The 15,704-nt window shown below is 35.4% G+C and overlaps 1 protein-coding gene across 1 annotated transcript; it reads left to right on the top strand.

Moving 5' to 3' along the window:
• The first annotated feature begins 853 nt into the window (after positions 1–853).
• hpse2 (heparanase 2) lies at positions 854–13,791 on the top strand. Its single transcript, XM_079248945.1, has 6 exons — positions 854–943; positions 2,709–2,815; positions 2,979–3,093; positions 6,730–6,875; positions 8,974–9,120; positions 12,787–13,791. The coding sequence occupies exons 1-6, from the start codon at positions 857–859 to the stop codon at positions 12,947–12,949; spliced, it is 765 nt and encodes a 254-aa protein (XP_079105071.1). The 5' UTR covers positions 854–856; the 3' UTR covers positions 12,950–13,791.
• Positions 13,792–15,704: the final 1,913 nt, after the last annotated feature.

The following is a 15,704-nucleotide window of genomic DNA, read 5'->3' as shown; positions in this document are numbered from 1 at the left end:
TATATATATATATGTATATGTATATATATATATGTATATGTATATATATATATGTATATATATATATATGTATATGTATATATATATATGTATATATGTATATGTATATATATATATGTATGTATATATATATGTATATATATATATATGTATATATATATATATGTATGTATATATATATGTATGTATATATATATGTATATGTATGTATATGTATATATGTATATGTATATATATATGTATGTATATGTATATATGTATATGTATATATATATATGTATATATATATATGTATATGTATAATATATATGTATATATATATATGTATATGTATATATATATATGTATATATATATATGTATATGTATATATATATATGTATATATATATATGTATATGTATATATATATATGTATATATATATATGTATATATATGTATATGTATGTATATATATATGTATATATATATATATGTATGTATATATATATGTATATATATATATGTATGTATATATATATGTATATATATGTATATATATGTATATGTATATATATATATGTATATATATATATATATATATATATGTATATATATGTATATATATGTATATATATATATATATATATATATATGTATATATATGTATATGTATATATATATATGTATATATATATATATGTATATATATATGTATGTATATATATATATATATATATATATATATATATATATATATATATATATATATATATATATATATATATATAAAATCATATTATGATTGCTTGAGTTTTAAGAAACCTGCTAAGAGCCAACATCACAGTGTAGTATTGCATTTCTCTTACAGTTACTTCATGGATGGCAGAGTGAACAAAGCAGAAGACTTCCTAAAAACACGTCTTTTGGACACATTGACGGAGCAGATTACTAAAGTCACCAAGGTACTAATACATACAGCATAAATCATTTCTTAGTAACTCATACATATCTGTTGTATTTATAGGATTAATATCAAGCATGGCTATCAGATGACATTTAACCATTTTTCCTTTTTAGTTTTTATTGTTGTCAGCTGAGACTTTACGACTGTTTTGAAGGTAATGATATGAAGAAATAATTCAATTTAATCATAAGGCATGTTTGTATTTCTTTTGAGTTTGCCAAGTTATGGATCATTCAGCCCACAAATAGTCTGTGTGATGAATAAGCCACATGTGCGAACCGCAGGAGTGAGTCCTCGGGGTAAAAGGGTGATGTCTGCCATGAGGTAATAGTATCAACACTAGCTGCCGAGGCAACCTTGCTAATCCGTAAAAGATAAAAAGCATCAAAGTACCTCAAAGAAAAAGAAACAACCATTTCCCACAACAAAAATTCAAAATGATAAAATGTAACAGAAGATGGATTTTAGTCTGCAGTACAAGTCGACCACTGAAAACAGGGGCCAGATGTAGAGGTTATGCATACAGACATAAAAACATATGTGCACCTCTTACCTCATACTCCAGACTGTAGTTTTTTCAGAGCAAGTAAAGTTTGATATTGTGAAGCGGAAATTAAGAAAAATGTGAGACTGAATTTACCATAAAACAAAACACTCTGTTTTATAGAATACTTATTATTCAGGTGGCTTATTACATTTTTACTTTCACTTTATCATGCACCAAATTGTTTACCCAATTATACATTTGTTTTCCCTTTGTTGTATATCTTTCACATGTATTATTGAAAATAAATTGTCCAAATTTGATTTTATCAAGCCTGTTTATTGAATTTGATTTTTTTAACTTAATAAGGCACACAAGGAAGGAATGAATGCTGTGTTTTTGTGTTTTACCTCTACCTAAATTGTGTCTTTTGAACAAGATTGGTAGCTTCTATTACATACTTCCTCTCAGTAGTTGGGGTTCTGCTAGTAATTCCAAAACTGACACCTCAAATGAAAGCTTACTTCCTGCTCTAAACTTTAGTAACAAGTATTCATTTTTATTAGGTATTCAGTTAAAACTATGTTTGCTGCTGTGAAATCAAATACCTTGCAGCACAAACATATTTCTACTCAGGTTTCATGATTAATTTAGGGAGTTCTTACATTAATTTGTGATTACATTCAAATTCATTGTGACTGACATTTATAAAGAAGAGCAATTTGAAGAACCTGTTTTAACATGTGGCAAAAGGTTTACATAAGTACATTTCTGCCTTTTGATCTACATATTTATTCATTAATTTAATGTACAAATGGTTTCATTCATTTTATCTGTTTGTTGTGCTTTTGGATCCCCAGACTTCTATGTAACTAGTATATTAACTGCTTTCTATTATCCAGTTACCTGCACAAAGTGCTTCACATCACATTTACACATGCATGTACATTTGCTTTTAGCTTTCTTAATTCTGTTCAGTACTTTAAGTGTGCATTTTGTTACACCTGCACAAGTGATAAATCACATTCCCTCTAGTGGCACAACCTACCCTCACAACTGCAGAAACGTTTTGTTGCCAACTCTAATGACTTCATTAACTTGCAAACTCATTAAAAATTAGCAATGTTTAAAAAAGAAAAACTATTATCAAACAAAAAATATACAAACCTTCACAGCTGAGAAGTGACACTTAACTTGCATCTTGAATTATTCTGCAGTAAAGAGTTCATTTTTAGAGTAGACCTTATTAATACTCCTTTATCGCCATCTTTTACTGCAGGTTGTGAACACACATGCTCCTGGCAAGAAGGTGTGGCTGGGTGGACTGGGGCCAGCCTGGGCAGGAGGTGTCAATAATCTCTCTTACACATATGCTTCTAGCTTTCTGTAAGTGCTGTTATCATCCTGTTATTTCTTTAAAAAACATTTATGTTTAATATAGACAACAACAGCAGCAGTTTATATTATGGATCTCATTCTGATGATTAGCTGCAGGTCAATTATATATATAAATATTGGTCTCTATGTATGTGTTCACTTTTTGTTTTAGGTGGATGAACACGCTCGGTGCAGCTGCTGTACAGGGGATTGATGTTGTTTTGCGTCATTCATTCTTTGACTATGGATACACACACCTCGTGGACCAGCATTTTAATCCTCTACCTGTAAGTCTTCTCATTTCAGCTGAACAGTGAATTAAAATGGATATAAACCATGTCGTCCTCGGCTGAAAAGAGAGTGCTGTAGCCTGACTGGTGTTGCTAGGATCTGAACTCCTCCGTAAGACCCAGTGGCTCGATGTCACCTCTCGCTCTTTCCCGTGGGAGCTATTAGCTGAGATGAAAGGCGTTTAGTGGTGATGAGAGGTTGGACGCGAGGGCGAAATGCCATGTAACCTTAGCCCTTTATCTGTAGCTCAGGACAGTGTCACAACCCCCCTCTACCCCCCCATCATAACTGTGAGCTTTTCTGTGCAGGACAGTTGACTGGTGAGAGATTTGCAACCTGAGATTCTGATACACAGTGAAGTTGGCAACATAGCCTGCAACACTGTGTGGAATTGAACTGCCCAGTGCCAAGTTTCCCTGTGGTTCGGTCATGCAGGGACAGAAATAAATAGCTCACTCCACAATATTCATATTTGTAAGTTGTTGTGAAAAATCATTATATGAGGGGAGAAAAAAAATTCCAACAGCACTTGTATAAGAGGTGTTGTTTTCAGGTTGGTTGTGTTCTTTATTAAACACATATTAAACACATATTAAATCATTTTATGACGGGCATTTATACCCCAATTATATGTATAGTCTAAGCACAAAACTAATTTAATTTAGTCTCTAAAAGAGATTCTAAGTTTGAGCAAGAGAAAAAATGCTGTGATGAGCCAAGTACATAAAAAAGATTTATTAAATACTTTGTAAAGGGTGTATGTTCAGCTGAAGCAGAGCAGGAGTGAGAGGCTTATTTTAATGACATGGCATATAAATCACTGCTTCCACAATAACGGAGAAAGATGATGGAGTCGAGACACTTAAAAGACACTTGCTTGATTGATTTTAGTTGCTACAATGAATATTCACAGGACAAAATACAGTTTAACTACATAGGTTCATAAATCCTTCACATTTTGCAAAATTAGATATTTATTTTTCCCTGAAATCCTGATGAGTTCTCCCGTGGGAATGTGCTTATTTCTGTCTAACTAAAAGATATGAACTAATTAAGACGGTTCTTTTTTCCTCCCTCTTCTTCTCCATTATTTTCTCTGGGAATGTTGATCTCCTGCTAGGATCACAATGCTTTTAACATGGCTGGATGTCTGAAGGCTGCACGAGCCTACCTGCTGAGAGAATTCACTGCAGGGCCAACCTGTCTTCTGCGTAGGAAATTTATGACTTGGCCCCATCCCTTATAGGGTGACTCCACCATTGGTAGAATTGACTTAAAACCCCAAGCCCACTTAATGACTCAACCACTTCATCTTTTTCCACGCTTCCCTCTTTCCTCTCCCTTTATTGTGCCTTAACTCTCTGTCTGATTCATACGTCATCTTCCGGTTTTGTGTTGTTTTCACTCCACGTATGCTAGTTTTCTTCCTCCAGACATGGATGATAAACTCCTTATTTAAAATTACAATGATCTTGCCACAAATTTATTCATTGAATAGAAGATATCTGCTTGCCTGGCAGTAAGATGTATGATACCTACAGAGGAAAGACTGTGTATTTTTTTCCAAATCGTACAGATTCAGCACTTGGTTGCTCTTGGAGATCAGTCCTTTAATGAAGCCTTCCTCCCTACAGTAAATTTATAGATTCAGCTATTTCTGGGTGCGCTTTGATTTTTATCTTATACTGGATTAATTTCTGCCTGTATCTTTGATAGCTCCTAGGGCTGCACCATAGTTGGAAAAACGTAGATTGTGACTTGAAATAAACTTCATATTGTGAGATGAAAAAGTAAAGGAATTTTCAATAGATGACTTGAATGGCACTATAAGTTAGGCTGCACCGGTCTTACCTCTTTTTCTGCATGTTAGAAGAAAAGTTTTGTCTGTATTTGAGAGCTTTTCTTGGTGTTATATTTCATTGCTTGCTTTTATTTGTGCAAAGACCTGAGTTCAATTTTTGTTCTACCATGTTTCATTTACGACTGCCCGCGTTGGAGCAGTTACAGATGAAAAAGGATGAGCTCTCCATCTGTGTGTGCAGGTCGTAGATGGACAGATGAACAAATGAACATGTTGCATTAATTTGTCTCCTACATTACTGGACCTGCGATGTGACTATTGCACACACGTACATTGCAATGACAATATTGACAACTGTGCAGCTCTAATCTTATAGGAAACCAGAGTGATAAAGATATTAAATTTACTTCTATAAGGATTTTAGAAAATTCAATCATTTAGAAGTCTTGAACGTCCAACCTGATTCTGAAAACATACCGTATCACTGAATTCAAAGGGAAGAACGTCAAGCAGTCAAATTCTCATTTGTGTTGTCTACCCAAACACTGACCGCTTACTGCAATTTGCAGTGTCATTGTGCTATATTACCTAAACCTCCAGGGGACTGAGGGTTGATTGGCATCAGTTGTGTGTTTTAGTCGCTGGTTTACTGGTGCCCGCCTGTTATTCTCTCCATTTGGTTTATATCGTATTTTGATTGGATCTCAGAGAAATGACTGTTCCTGCAGTAGATGTTTGTCTTTCTGTCTATCTAGGGAGGGAGAGTCTGGGGCAGACGGGGAGACAGCAGGCAGTTAGACAAGAAAACAGGCCAACGGTCTGACCGCTAAAGATTTATAGCATCGTCTGATATTTCTCAAAAATTTTCTGACTTATGTCAAGCCTATTCCTGTGCTGGTCAGTTATTTTGGCACAGTCGTAGATTACATTAATTAGTATATTATTTTATTTGTTTAAAAAAGAAAAACAAAAGATAAGTAATAACTTGTTCTAGCCATCTTTACTAAATAAAACCGCTGACTTATATCTCTACTTTTTTTTATACACTATATAATAATGATAGATCTTAGCTTTGGTCATATATTCATCTATCCATCCCTCTGGCCGTGGCAAACAATATACTGCTCTATACTGTACTCTGCTTCTTCAATGCCTCGGCAGCAAATTAAGTTAAAGCCTGCGTGGAAAAAAGAAGCCCTTAAATGTTGCCATATGCAGGATTGCATGGGAACTTCCTGAGGAACACATGTTGTTCTGGGTCTCTTTCAGAGGTGTTGAGTCTGTGTAGTCTGTAGAGTGAGACTCAGTGTGGTGGACTACTAAACAATAATAACAGAAAACAGCAATTTATGATGTAGCACAATATTTTCTAAAGATGTCATATTTCGGACTTGTCAAGTCAGAACAAGTCAGGGATTGTTTGGGGCATGAAGCGTGTCACATGGGACAGTCAACTTTCACTAAGTATTGAATGTTAAAGAGTACACACATATTTAGTAGATTTCATTCTGAAATCCTGAGGCTAGATTTACAAAAAGGGTATTGTAGCGCAATTTTCCCTTTGGGTAATCATTTGTCATAGTATGGGCTACCTTTATACATATTTTTTGTTTGTTTGTTTGTTTGTTTTTTTGCTTTGCTTTATTTTTTCCCCTCATATAATTTAAACTGGCAACCCTTTTAAACTCTTTGTAGTCAATATATACACTGTTTTTGTATTATATCTTTAAACAAGAATAATTTTATTCCCTTTCAAGGATATTGATTAGAAAATTACTCATTTTTGCAGAAACGTTTTGCCAAATGATTTTTTCTACATGTGTCTACACAGGATTACTGGTTCTCTCTGGTCTTTAAGCGTTTGGTTGGCCCAAGAGTTTTAGCTGTGCGGGTAGCTGGACTGCAGAGGAAACCGCAACCAGGGCGAGTGATACGGGACAAACTGCGTATCTACGCCCACTGTACCAGCTACTACAAGTATGTACAACCATTTTTGTGTCGAATATGTAACACTGCAGCTTTTTTCTTTTCTTTTTTTAAATGTAAGGCTATAGCCTTTCAGGGCAGTGTAGTAATGCTTAGGGAATGCCCTTAAAGATTTAGATACAAAACAGACTCTTGCAGTTTAAATAACTCACCGTATCATCCTGCAAACACCTGAGGCTCATTGTCTAGCGGGGAAGAACAGAATCCCCAGTCGGCCCATTTGGCTTCTCATAAATAAGCAGTCTGTGGACACCCGCTCATTCACAGCTGAGAGTCTATAAAACTTAACGGGTATCACTTATCAGGTGCGTGGGTTCTGTCTCCCTGTTGTCAAAGAGCCGCTGAAAGGTGTGCTAGGCCTCTATTCCATCTCAGATTGGCTGAAGGGGGATATTTGAGGGGGAAGGGGAGGGACAATAAGGCAGTCTGTGCCGGGAGAAGATAAAGAGTGCCACCATGGCCTGTTCAAGGTTATCATTTAACCCAGGCCAGTGGCTGTCAGCAACAGGCTAGACTTACGGCTTCTCCCTAGACAGGGCTCATTTACAGGTGGAGCATCTCTTGGAAAAATAGCAGGGAGCTAGACAGATAGATGGAGATAAATAGCTAAGAGTTTGGATACAAACAACACACATGCATATATTTGACATAGTTTTCAACAAGTGCAGTGGCTCAGTCACCCGGTGAATTTGGAAGTGAAGAATCGGCATTCACTCCTGCTAGGCTCCTCTTGACATACCAGTCAGTTCTGGATTCATGATTAGACAGTAAGGTTGTAAAACATTCCCGCTCGGATCCAAAGCAACTTCAGCTGCCATTGTCTCTTCTACTGTGTGTCTTCACGGTCTGTCCATCAGTAGACAAACCATTGTATTCTTGGTGGTTTGACTGGACAGTAAATAAAAAGTCCTTTTATCTTAAATATTTTACTTTTGCTGCCCTTTCAGCCATTTAGTGGTTTTCATGTAATTGTTCTGCTTTCCAGTGATGCTTAAACATAAAACAGCAACAAAGGAAGTCTATGTTACTGGTTTCCATCTCTTAAAGCCTCATCAATTGAAAGGCCTGAGAGGTCATTGTCTCTTCCTCCATCTAACTAATGGATCTATTACTCAGTCCACATTTCTCAAAAATCTGGTTTTGAGGGTCTAACCCAGAGCAAGATCGAAGGTATAGACTTTTTTCCCAACAACAAACTACTTTATTCTTTATTTCCTCTGGTAAATATCAGGCAGTTTGCGGTCTTGATTAATTAAGGTTAACAGAATAATGGCTAATCCTGTGCTTAAAAGTAAGATAAACACTCAACCAAAAACCAAGTCTTATGTTAGGATATGAGTTTTTGAGGTTGTAACTACGGAGATGTCTACCCGACCATTTAGCCCTGACCCTAAACACTATGACTGACATGTGGTATTCACTACAGCTGTGTTGTCTTTGTCCTCATTTCTGGGCCCTTATTAGATTTTATCATGTTTGTCTTATCTGTCTCGCTCTGTTATTTACCTTTAGGTAGTATTCTTATTAAGTTGTGTCCCCGGTGCTTTACTCAAAGGAGAGTGACTCAAACACTGTTGTCTGTGTAACTCAAGAAGTGTTGTTCTTTGTGTTCACACCCTTTATCTGACCCTGGATCAGTCAATTGCAAGTTTTAATATTTAATACTGTATGAAAAAAGGGCAGATTTTTGTTTGTACTAGAATGATGAAGGTTTCAAATATAAAATGTGGTTTGTACTAAATATAGATAACTAGCTTGTAGACCCTGATAAAGGGTAACTTGCAGCTGAGTGGCTTTCCCTATATGAACAGGCTTTTTCCTTCTAATAAGTTTCAGCGAGCCTTTTGATCCAGATTAGATCAAGGAGTTGTGTTGTTTTTTTACTATATGTGATAAAGCTATCAAAGGGTTTCTGCTCTTTGTAGTCATCTTTAATTATAGAGAATTTTATTCAACATGGCAATGTAATATATATTGAATCACAGTAACAGATGTGGAGAAGATCCCATTTTACTTTGTTTTGTCTTGTTAGTCATCTTACTTTGAATGAAAAGTGATGTGCTGTTTATCATTTTCTTCTTCATTTCAGTCACAACTACATGAGGGGGTCCATAACAATCTACATCATCAATCTGCATCGGTCAAGAAAGAAAATCAAGTTGGCAGGAACATTACGGAACAAGACCGTCCATCAGTACTTGCTGCAACCCTACGGCACCGATGGACTAAGAGCCAAGTTAGTTTTTCTTTTGTTGTTGGTTTTTTTTTTCTTTTTCACCCCACATACATATACGGTGAAAATAAGTCATTGTTTTCCATCCGTACAACAATGTTTTTATGCTGAACCTACAATGCAAACATTCCTACAAAGCATCCATTATCAGGGCTGCACGACTCTATTCCCTTTATTTCTTCTGGTGGAAATCCAAAAGAGAAAAACACTAAAACCATGTTGTTTACCTCCAATGATGAGAGCCTAGATCGTAGCTGTGAAAATTACTATTCTAAAAGGAAAAGGTCTAAAATACACTGAGATGAGGAGGAGAATTAGAATTTTTATGAGTAATTTTATGAGTTCAGTGTTTATGGGGTGTGAAACCCAGATTTTTTAAAAATGCTACAAATCAAATTAAATTAATTTTATGACCGAGGCTAATAATTAATACTGAGCCAGCATGTTGTATGAATACTACACAAAAGCTTACAAACACACACTTGTAGCCTAATCTTTGTCTTATCCAGCAAGAAAAAGAAACTGAAATTACACAAACAGTAGATGCTGCAAAATATAATAATAATTTAAAAAGAAAGCTCAAATGTAATTTTTCCTTTTTTTTCTTTGTCAGTAACATTTCCTTAAGGTCGACTATTTATTCAGAATGTTATTATGCATAGCGCTGCTTCACTGAAACCTACCAGCCAGGTTTTATAAGGAATTGTTTGAAGCACTGAGCCGCTCACAGGGTGCCAGCATGTTCATAGGACATTGTTTGAGTATGTTTTTATATCCGTCAGTAGATGTTTTATGAACGGATTTGTTTTATTTTACATTCATTACATTTAACTTATCAGTGCTTTTCTCAGTGTCATTAATCAACTATGACTTATTACACTTTATATACTAAAGTCATATAATTCCCATTTCCTTAAAATGTCCCCTAAAATAAAAGGTTTATGGTCTCAGTCTCATACGTTCTCTTATAAGCCCCTGGCCTATTATTCTTGCTTTGACTTAAGCCCAAATCCTGGAATAACAACCTAATGACTCAGGACTGTGTTTGTGTGTGTGTCTGTCTTTGTGTTATACGATACCAGTACATGGCTTTAATGGTGGCTCAAGCATGGTCCTTCAATAAATGCGTAATGATGGAGGATGTTTTAGGTGTTGGAACAGGATTGCAAGGCAATTAATAGGCGAGCTAGCTAATGATGTGCCGTTTTTTGTCCTTAAGTGCTTTCCTTTACCAGCCTTTACCACAGGCACCGCATGAGACTTTAACAATCAATTCACCAACACCAGATGTCTATAAATTTCTTGGTAGTGGTAGTTTTTAAAATGTTCAGGCTAATGTATGCTGAAGGGGTGCTTTGAACAGCTCAGACTGACTCGGAACTTCTCATTATTGAGCATAATTTTATTTGATATTTTACTGAATTGCCTCTCGTAAAAAAAAAAAAACTCCAGACCACTGGCCTTTATCCCCAAAACATCATAAATTTCACAGTGTCAGAAAATTTACAAAAAAAAAAAAAAGGGAAAAATCTACATTTACAGCAGCACAATTTTTTCTAATAACGGGTTCATCTTATCTTATCTTATCCTCTCTTATCTTATCTTATCTTATCTTATCTTATCTTATCTTTTTACAATAAGCACTTAATCTACAGATAATCAAAGAAATTAAGATTAACGAAATCAACAAAGCTGACTGGTTTGCTATTTACTTTATGTATTAATAAATGGATTTAATTTTTTTTTTTATCATTCATTTGTAATTTTTTTAAGCTACTTTGCTTTTTGTTCTGTTTTGTTTTGTTTAGTTCTTTGTTTGAAACTGTTACTACTTTAAAGTCATGTAATACCAAGAGTTAAAATCAGAAAAAGATTAGTTAATTATGAAACTGTTAATGCCTCTAAAACATGACGACTAATTGGTCTTTCCACAAAGATAAATTCCATTTTTTACATAACAGATAAACTCAGCAGTCAACTTGTCACTAAAGTTTTTTATTAGTTTTAAGTTGAATTACATGTCTAGTTTTCTTATTTTCTTTTAAAAAGTGAACATTTTAAAAAGGACAGTTTTTGGCTGTTTGCGGAATGTCAACTTTTTACATTGTGGTATGTTAAATATAAATTATCAGAGCAACATTTTCTCAGTCAAAGTTAGTTTTTTTGTTTTTTTGCGTTCTTTTTCTTTTTTTTTGACAAGCATAAAATTATGTAAAACATGCTTTCAGTTTTGAAAATTATTTGGTGTTAATCTAAGAAACAGGGAAAAATGTCTACTTGAAGTCAAATATTTCCTTTAAGTCTTAGAAATATGTATATTTTTAATGGAGTTGACTCTAATATGTTAAGGTAAGGTTTCATTATCCGCTGATCTCACAGAAAATGGTCAGTTTACACAGCTATGAGACTATTTAATTACAAAACTGTAACAGCAGCACCCCCAAGTGTACAACTGACAGAAACATAATCCTGACGGACGGTGGTTGAATCAACATAGCTGAATATTATCAGTCTTACGTCTATATACTGTTAAGCTATCAAGTTTATGCTGAAACTTTTCATTAAGGATGAAAAGTCATATTTAATGAACCATTAATTCTGAGGCAAGCACACACACTTTCTCTTACTCTGAGCGAGTTTAGAGAAGTTAAAGATCATCCTTTACTGACATCATTGACACTAAAAACACATGAAAAGACTTCAAGTCTACTAACTTTTTTCTTCATTTATTTATCTATTTTTTATTGAATTCCATATATTTTATCCATCTATTTTAGCAGAAAGGTTTGAGAGCAGCTACAGCATTGATCCTGCTGACTGATGCACTTTTTACATGAAAAATCTGACCATTTTATAGTCTTAGCTGGCATTTCCTTTGTCAGCTGGTAAAAGTCACTTAATCAAGTAAAAACAGAAACAGTTTTGTTTCTGTATAAATATAGTGTGAAAAGAACCTACAATTTGTTCAGGGTCAAATAAAAGGTCTGGTGACTTTGACCAGATCTCTACAGCGAAATAAGAGCCAAAATGAACACAACTGAAAACCCAGCAGTGGATACATATTTGTAGCAGTGGGCCAGATTCCTCCTGGAGCCAGGTCCTTCTATCTGACAAGTAATAAGTCTGTAAAAGTAACTGAGCAGCTGGTGGTGGTAAATGAAGGGCAACGTCTCCTTCTGCCTGGGAAGTGGAATGTGTAATCCAGCTCCTCATTGTTCATCAGCTGGCTCAGATGCATGTTGGTGCTACACATCCTGGTGATACACTGGACTGGACACTGCTTCTGATGAGTACAGAGAGGCAGGGAAACCATCACCTCTCCTGCTTTATCAGGTTACTATCCAGCCAATGTTAATGGGATTAGATACTTTGTCTAAGGATGTACCTACCGCCAGATGCTCAGTAGTTTTCATTTTGGCTTCTCCGTCTCTCAGATTAGTTTTAGTTTTCTCCCACCTGGCTGCAGATGCAGGGAGATAATCATACAAATGCCATCAGTCACTTAGAAAAAAAGAGAAAAAAAACAATCTGACTTCTATCTTTATTTTGTGAATTCTTTCTGTTCCTCTTTGTTTATTTAATGGTTCTGCGGTTACAGGACGGGTAACAATCTACCTCTCAGGCAAAGCAACAACCCTTAATCTTTATATTTTTGTCTCCTCTTTGCAGACACGTCCAGCTGAATGGAGAGAAGCTCCTCATGCAGGACACTGAGACATTCCCTGAGTTAAAGCCTAAAACTCTGAGGGCGGGAAGGACAATAGCTATGCCTCCCATGACCATAGGCTTTTATGTAATCAAAAACATTAATGCATACGCCTGTCGAAGATAACAGAAACTCTTCACCCCCAAAATGGAAAACCACCAGTCCTCCACCAGCTTATCTCAAATTTGTAAAGCCAGAACACCACCACTCAGAGGATTTAGCCATTTTACTTTAGGACACTTGAGCAGTGTGGACATCTGAATACACCATGACGCTCTGGTTAAATAACTTCTCTTTACCACTGTGACAGATTCTGTGGTAATGTTGAACCACGTCTTTCCCCCGTTCCCCTTGTTTCCACGAAAACTTGCCCTGAACTCATGTAAAGGGCTGCACTGAACACTTTCTCTTTCTTTTGACTAGTGTTTCACCAGTGTTTCCTTTCACTGTTGTCAGTGTTTGTGAATTGGATGACATTTGGACTTTCATGTCAAGGTAATACAGTCAAAATCCACATTCTTTGCCGTCATGAAGCTGTTTTTTTCCTCTTTGTATAAAATTTTCAACTCCTCTTTAATCATTAAATTCCTTTACTGACCTATGAGAAAAAACAAAAACTCTGTATGTTTATGTATGCATGTGCTCTATCGATAAAGCTACTGATGTGTCTGTTCAGTCTTTGAATGTGTCACTAAAAGCATATATTCTTCCTTTGCCGTATCAACAGGCTGAAACGGAGAATTTCTTTCTTCCAAAGACAGATTTTGTGTAAGATTTAAGTTTTTTTCGTTTTTGGATTTTTGTCCTTCTGAGCTGCACATATCAATTTAACTGTGGAGCTATACAGCCAGGATGTTATTTTTCAGTAATGGATAGCTAAAGAACAATGTGAACTCATCCATCACAACCTCCCAACAATCTGGGTTTTGTTATACTATGAAAACATCTAAAAATCAGTTTTACTCCTGCATTTGAACATATCTTACTCCTCTCATGTGATCATACATTTATCTAATCCTTTAATGCTGCTAGGTTTCTTTTTACAGAGTATACATTATATATTTCACACTTTGTACAGATTGGCTGTCATTAGACAATATGTTGTACAGAAAAGTTTTAAGAGATTTAAGCTTGTTACATTACATTACAGTATACGCTTAATTTATATAATAAATACATTGTACTTTATATTTCTATTACAGAAGGCCCAGTTTTGTTAGTGGTAAAAATGTCCCAATTTTTTAAAAAATGTATGTGTTAAGAATGTATTACCTGAACAATGGGACAACTGTGCTAATATACAGAAGGTCATATAATAAATTTTCAAGAAAAAACATTACATTGTAGCTTTGTTTTTATAATATTTCAACAATCTTATTTAAAGAAGGGCCTGTTCTATATAAAACTACATGCTGCCTGGAGAGATTTGATCACATCACTTATCTTGTGTTCTGAATTGAACCATAACAGTTCAACACTTACATGGTGGACGATGACCGAGAGCAAGTGTCTGAACATATTAAATATAAATAATTTTTGCCTCTGAATGTGTTTATACTTAATGTAGAGATGTTCATATTTGTTTTGGAGAACATTATTTTAATATGTAAAGTGTGCCTATATTTTTTTTAAGTTTAAAATGGAAATAAAAACAAATAACAAAACAAGCCATGTGTCTTGTATATTGTTTTTAATCCCTCATGCCAAACAGTGTTCCATAGTAATGTAGTCAGATATACAGTAAACACAGCAACAGAGCAGACTGGTAAACTTAGCTTTGTGAACTTATGCTGCATACAAGAGAGGATTTGGTCATAAGTCCCGTCATGTGAACTTGTGTTAAGCATTGAAAGCAGAGGCACATGAAGCAAGAAGAAGAATAAAAGACAGAGATGAGAAGATTTGATTTATGCTTGCACAGGAGCACAAAGAGAAGCAGATATACCCTGGTACAGAGAGACCATAAATACAGACTGTCAAATTCTTGAAGCATCCTTTCACAAAGGTTCTGCAGCATTTAAATTACTGGGTTTTGGTACACTCACTCACTCATGCACACATACACAAACTGCTACATTCTGTGGCCCCAGATGTGGAAGCAGCTGGAGAAAGCCTTTGTAGTGGTGTCTTGTCACTGCATGAAGCAGCTGCTGATGGGAAACGTGGAGTCAGGATAGGCTTAAAGTCCAGACCTTCGGCTTTGGCCCAGACGGCCTAAACCTGAGCCACACTTGGCTCCGTGTCAACTATTACACAAAGACAGCCGGGATGTATTCGATGGGAGAAGGATGTTGGTTAGATCTTGTGTTTTTCCTACAGAAGCTTGGAACTCAAAAACCCCACTGCCTTGATTTCTGAAGTCATGTTTCATGGCAGTTAACACCAGAGAGGCTGTGATCTAAAGCATGCACCTTTCATTACATTTACTTTTAAGTTACATTCACTTTAAATAGGCTCCTGCTTTTATGTTTGGTGAACTGTTTGGTGTTAGAAATGAACATCAGGACCAGCCACTTTTTACATGTGTTTCATTTTAAACAGGCCAACACAGTTGACATGTAGGAGTCAAAGCAGGCTTGTTAACACCTGGCTCTTTTCATGTATGATGTTACTCATTATACTGCTGGCTGTAGATAAATGCACATTTAGAGTATGTTTAGATAAATATGCAAACATTTTTTTTTTTAGCTGCGGTAATAGAAAACAGACATGACTAAAGATAAAACTGAAAATGCTGCATCTTCCGCATAAAGAATGCTTGAATTCAGCAGTGAGTGGATTTATGTGTTTTAAATCTACTGTATCATCTGTATCTATCAGGGCAACGCGAACAATGAGGCCCCAGCAGAACTCTGAACAGCAGAGCAGGATCTTATCAAAT

The sequence above is a fragment of the Telmatherina bonti genome (assembly GCF_933228915.1).
Source record: "Telmatherina bonti genome assembly, chromosome: 11".
In the NCBI taxonomy this organism is placed as follows: domain Eukaryota; kingdom Metazoa; phylum Chordata; class Actinopteri; order Atheriniformes; family Telmatherinidae; genus Telmatherina; species Telmatherina bonti.
This window is presented reverse-complemented; position numbering and strand designations above follow the sequence as displayed.

Excerpts from the sequence above, each read along its gene's own strand:
- hpse2 (XM_079248945.1), top strand. The coding sequence starts at position 857 with ATGGATGGCAGAGTGAACAAAGCAGAAGACTTCCTAAAAACACGTCTT. Across the intron at positions 3,094-6,729 it reads AGCATTTTAATCCTCTACCT|GATTACTGGTTCTCTCTGGT; the intron begins GTAAGTCTTCTC and ends GTGTCTACACAG. Across the intron at positions 6,876-8,973 it reads CACTGTACCAGCTACTACAA|TCACAACTACATGAGGGGGT; the intron begins GTATGTACAACC and ends TCTTCATTTCAG.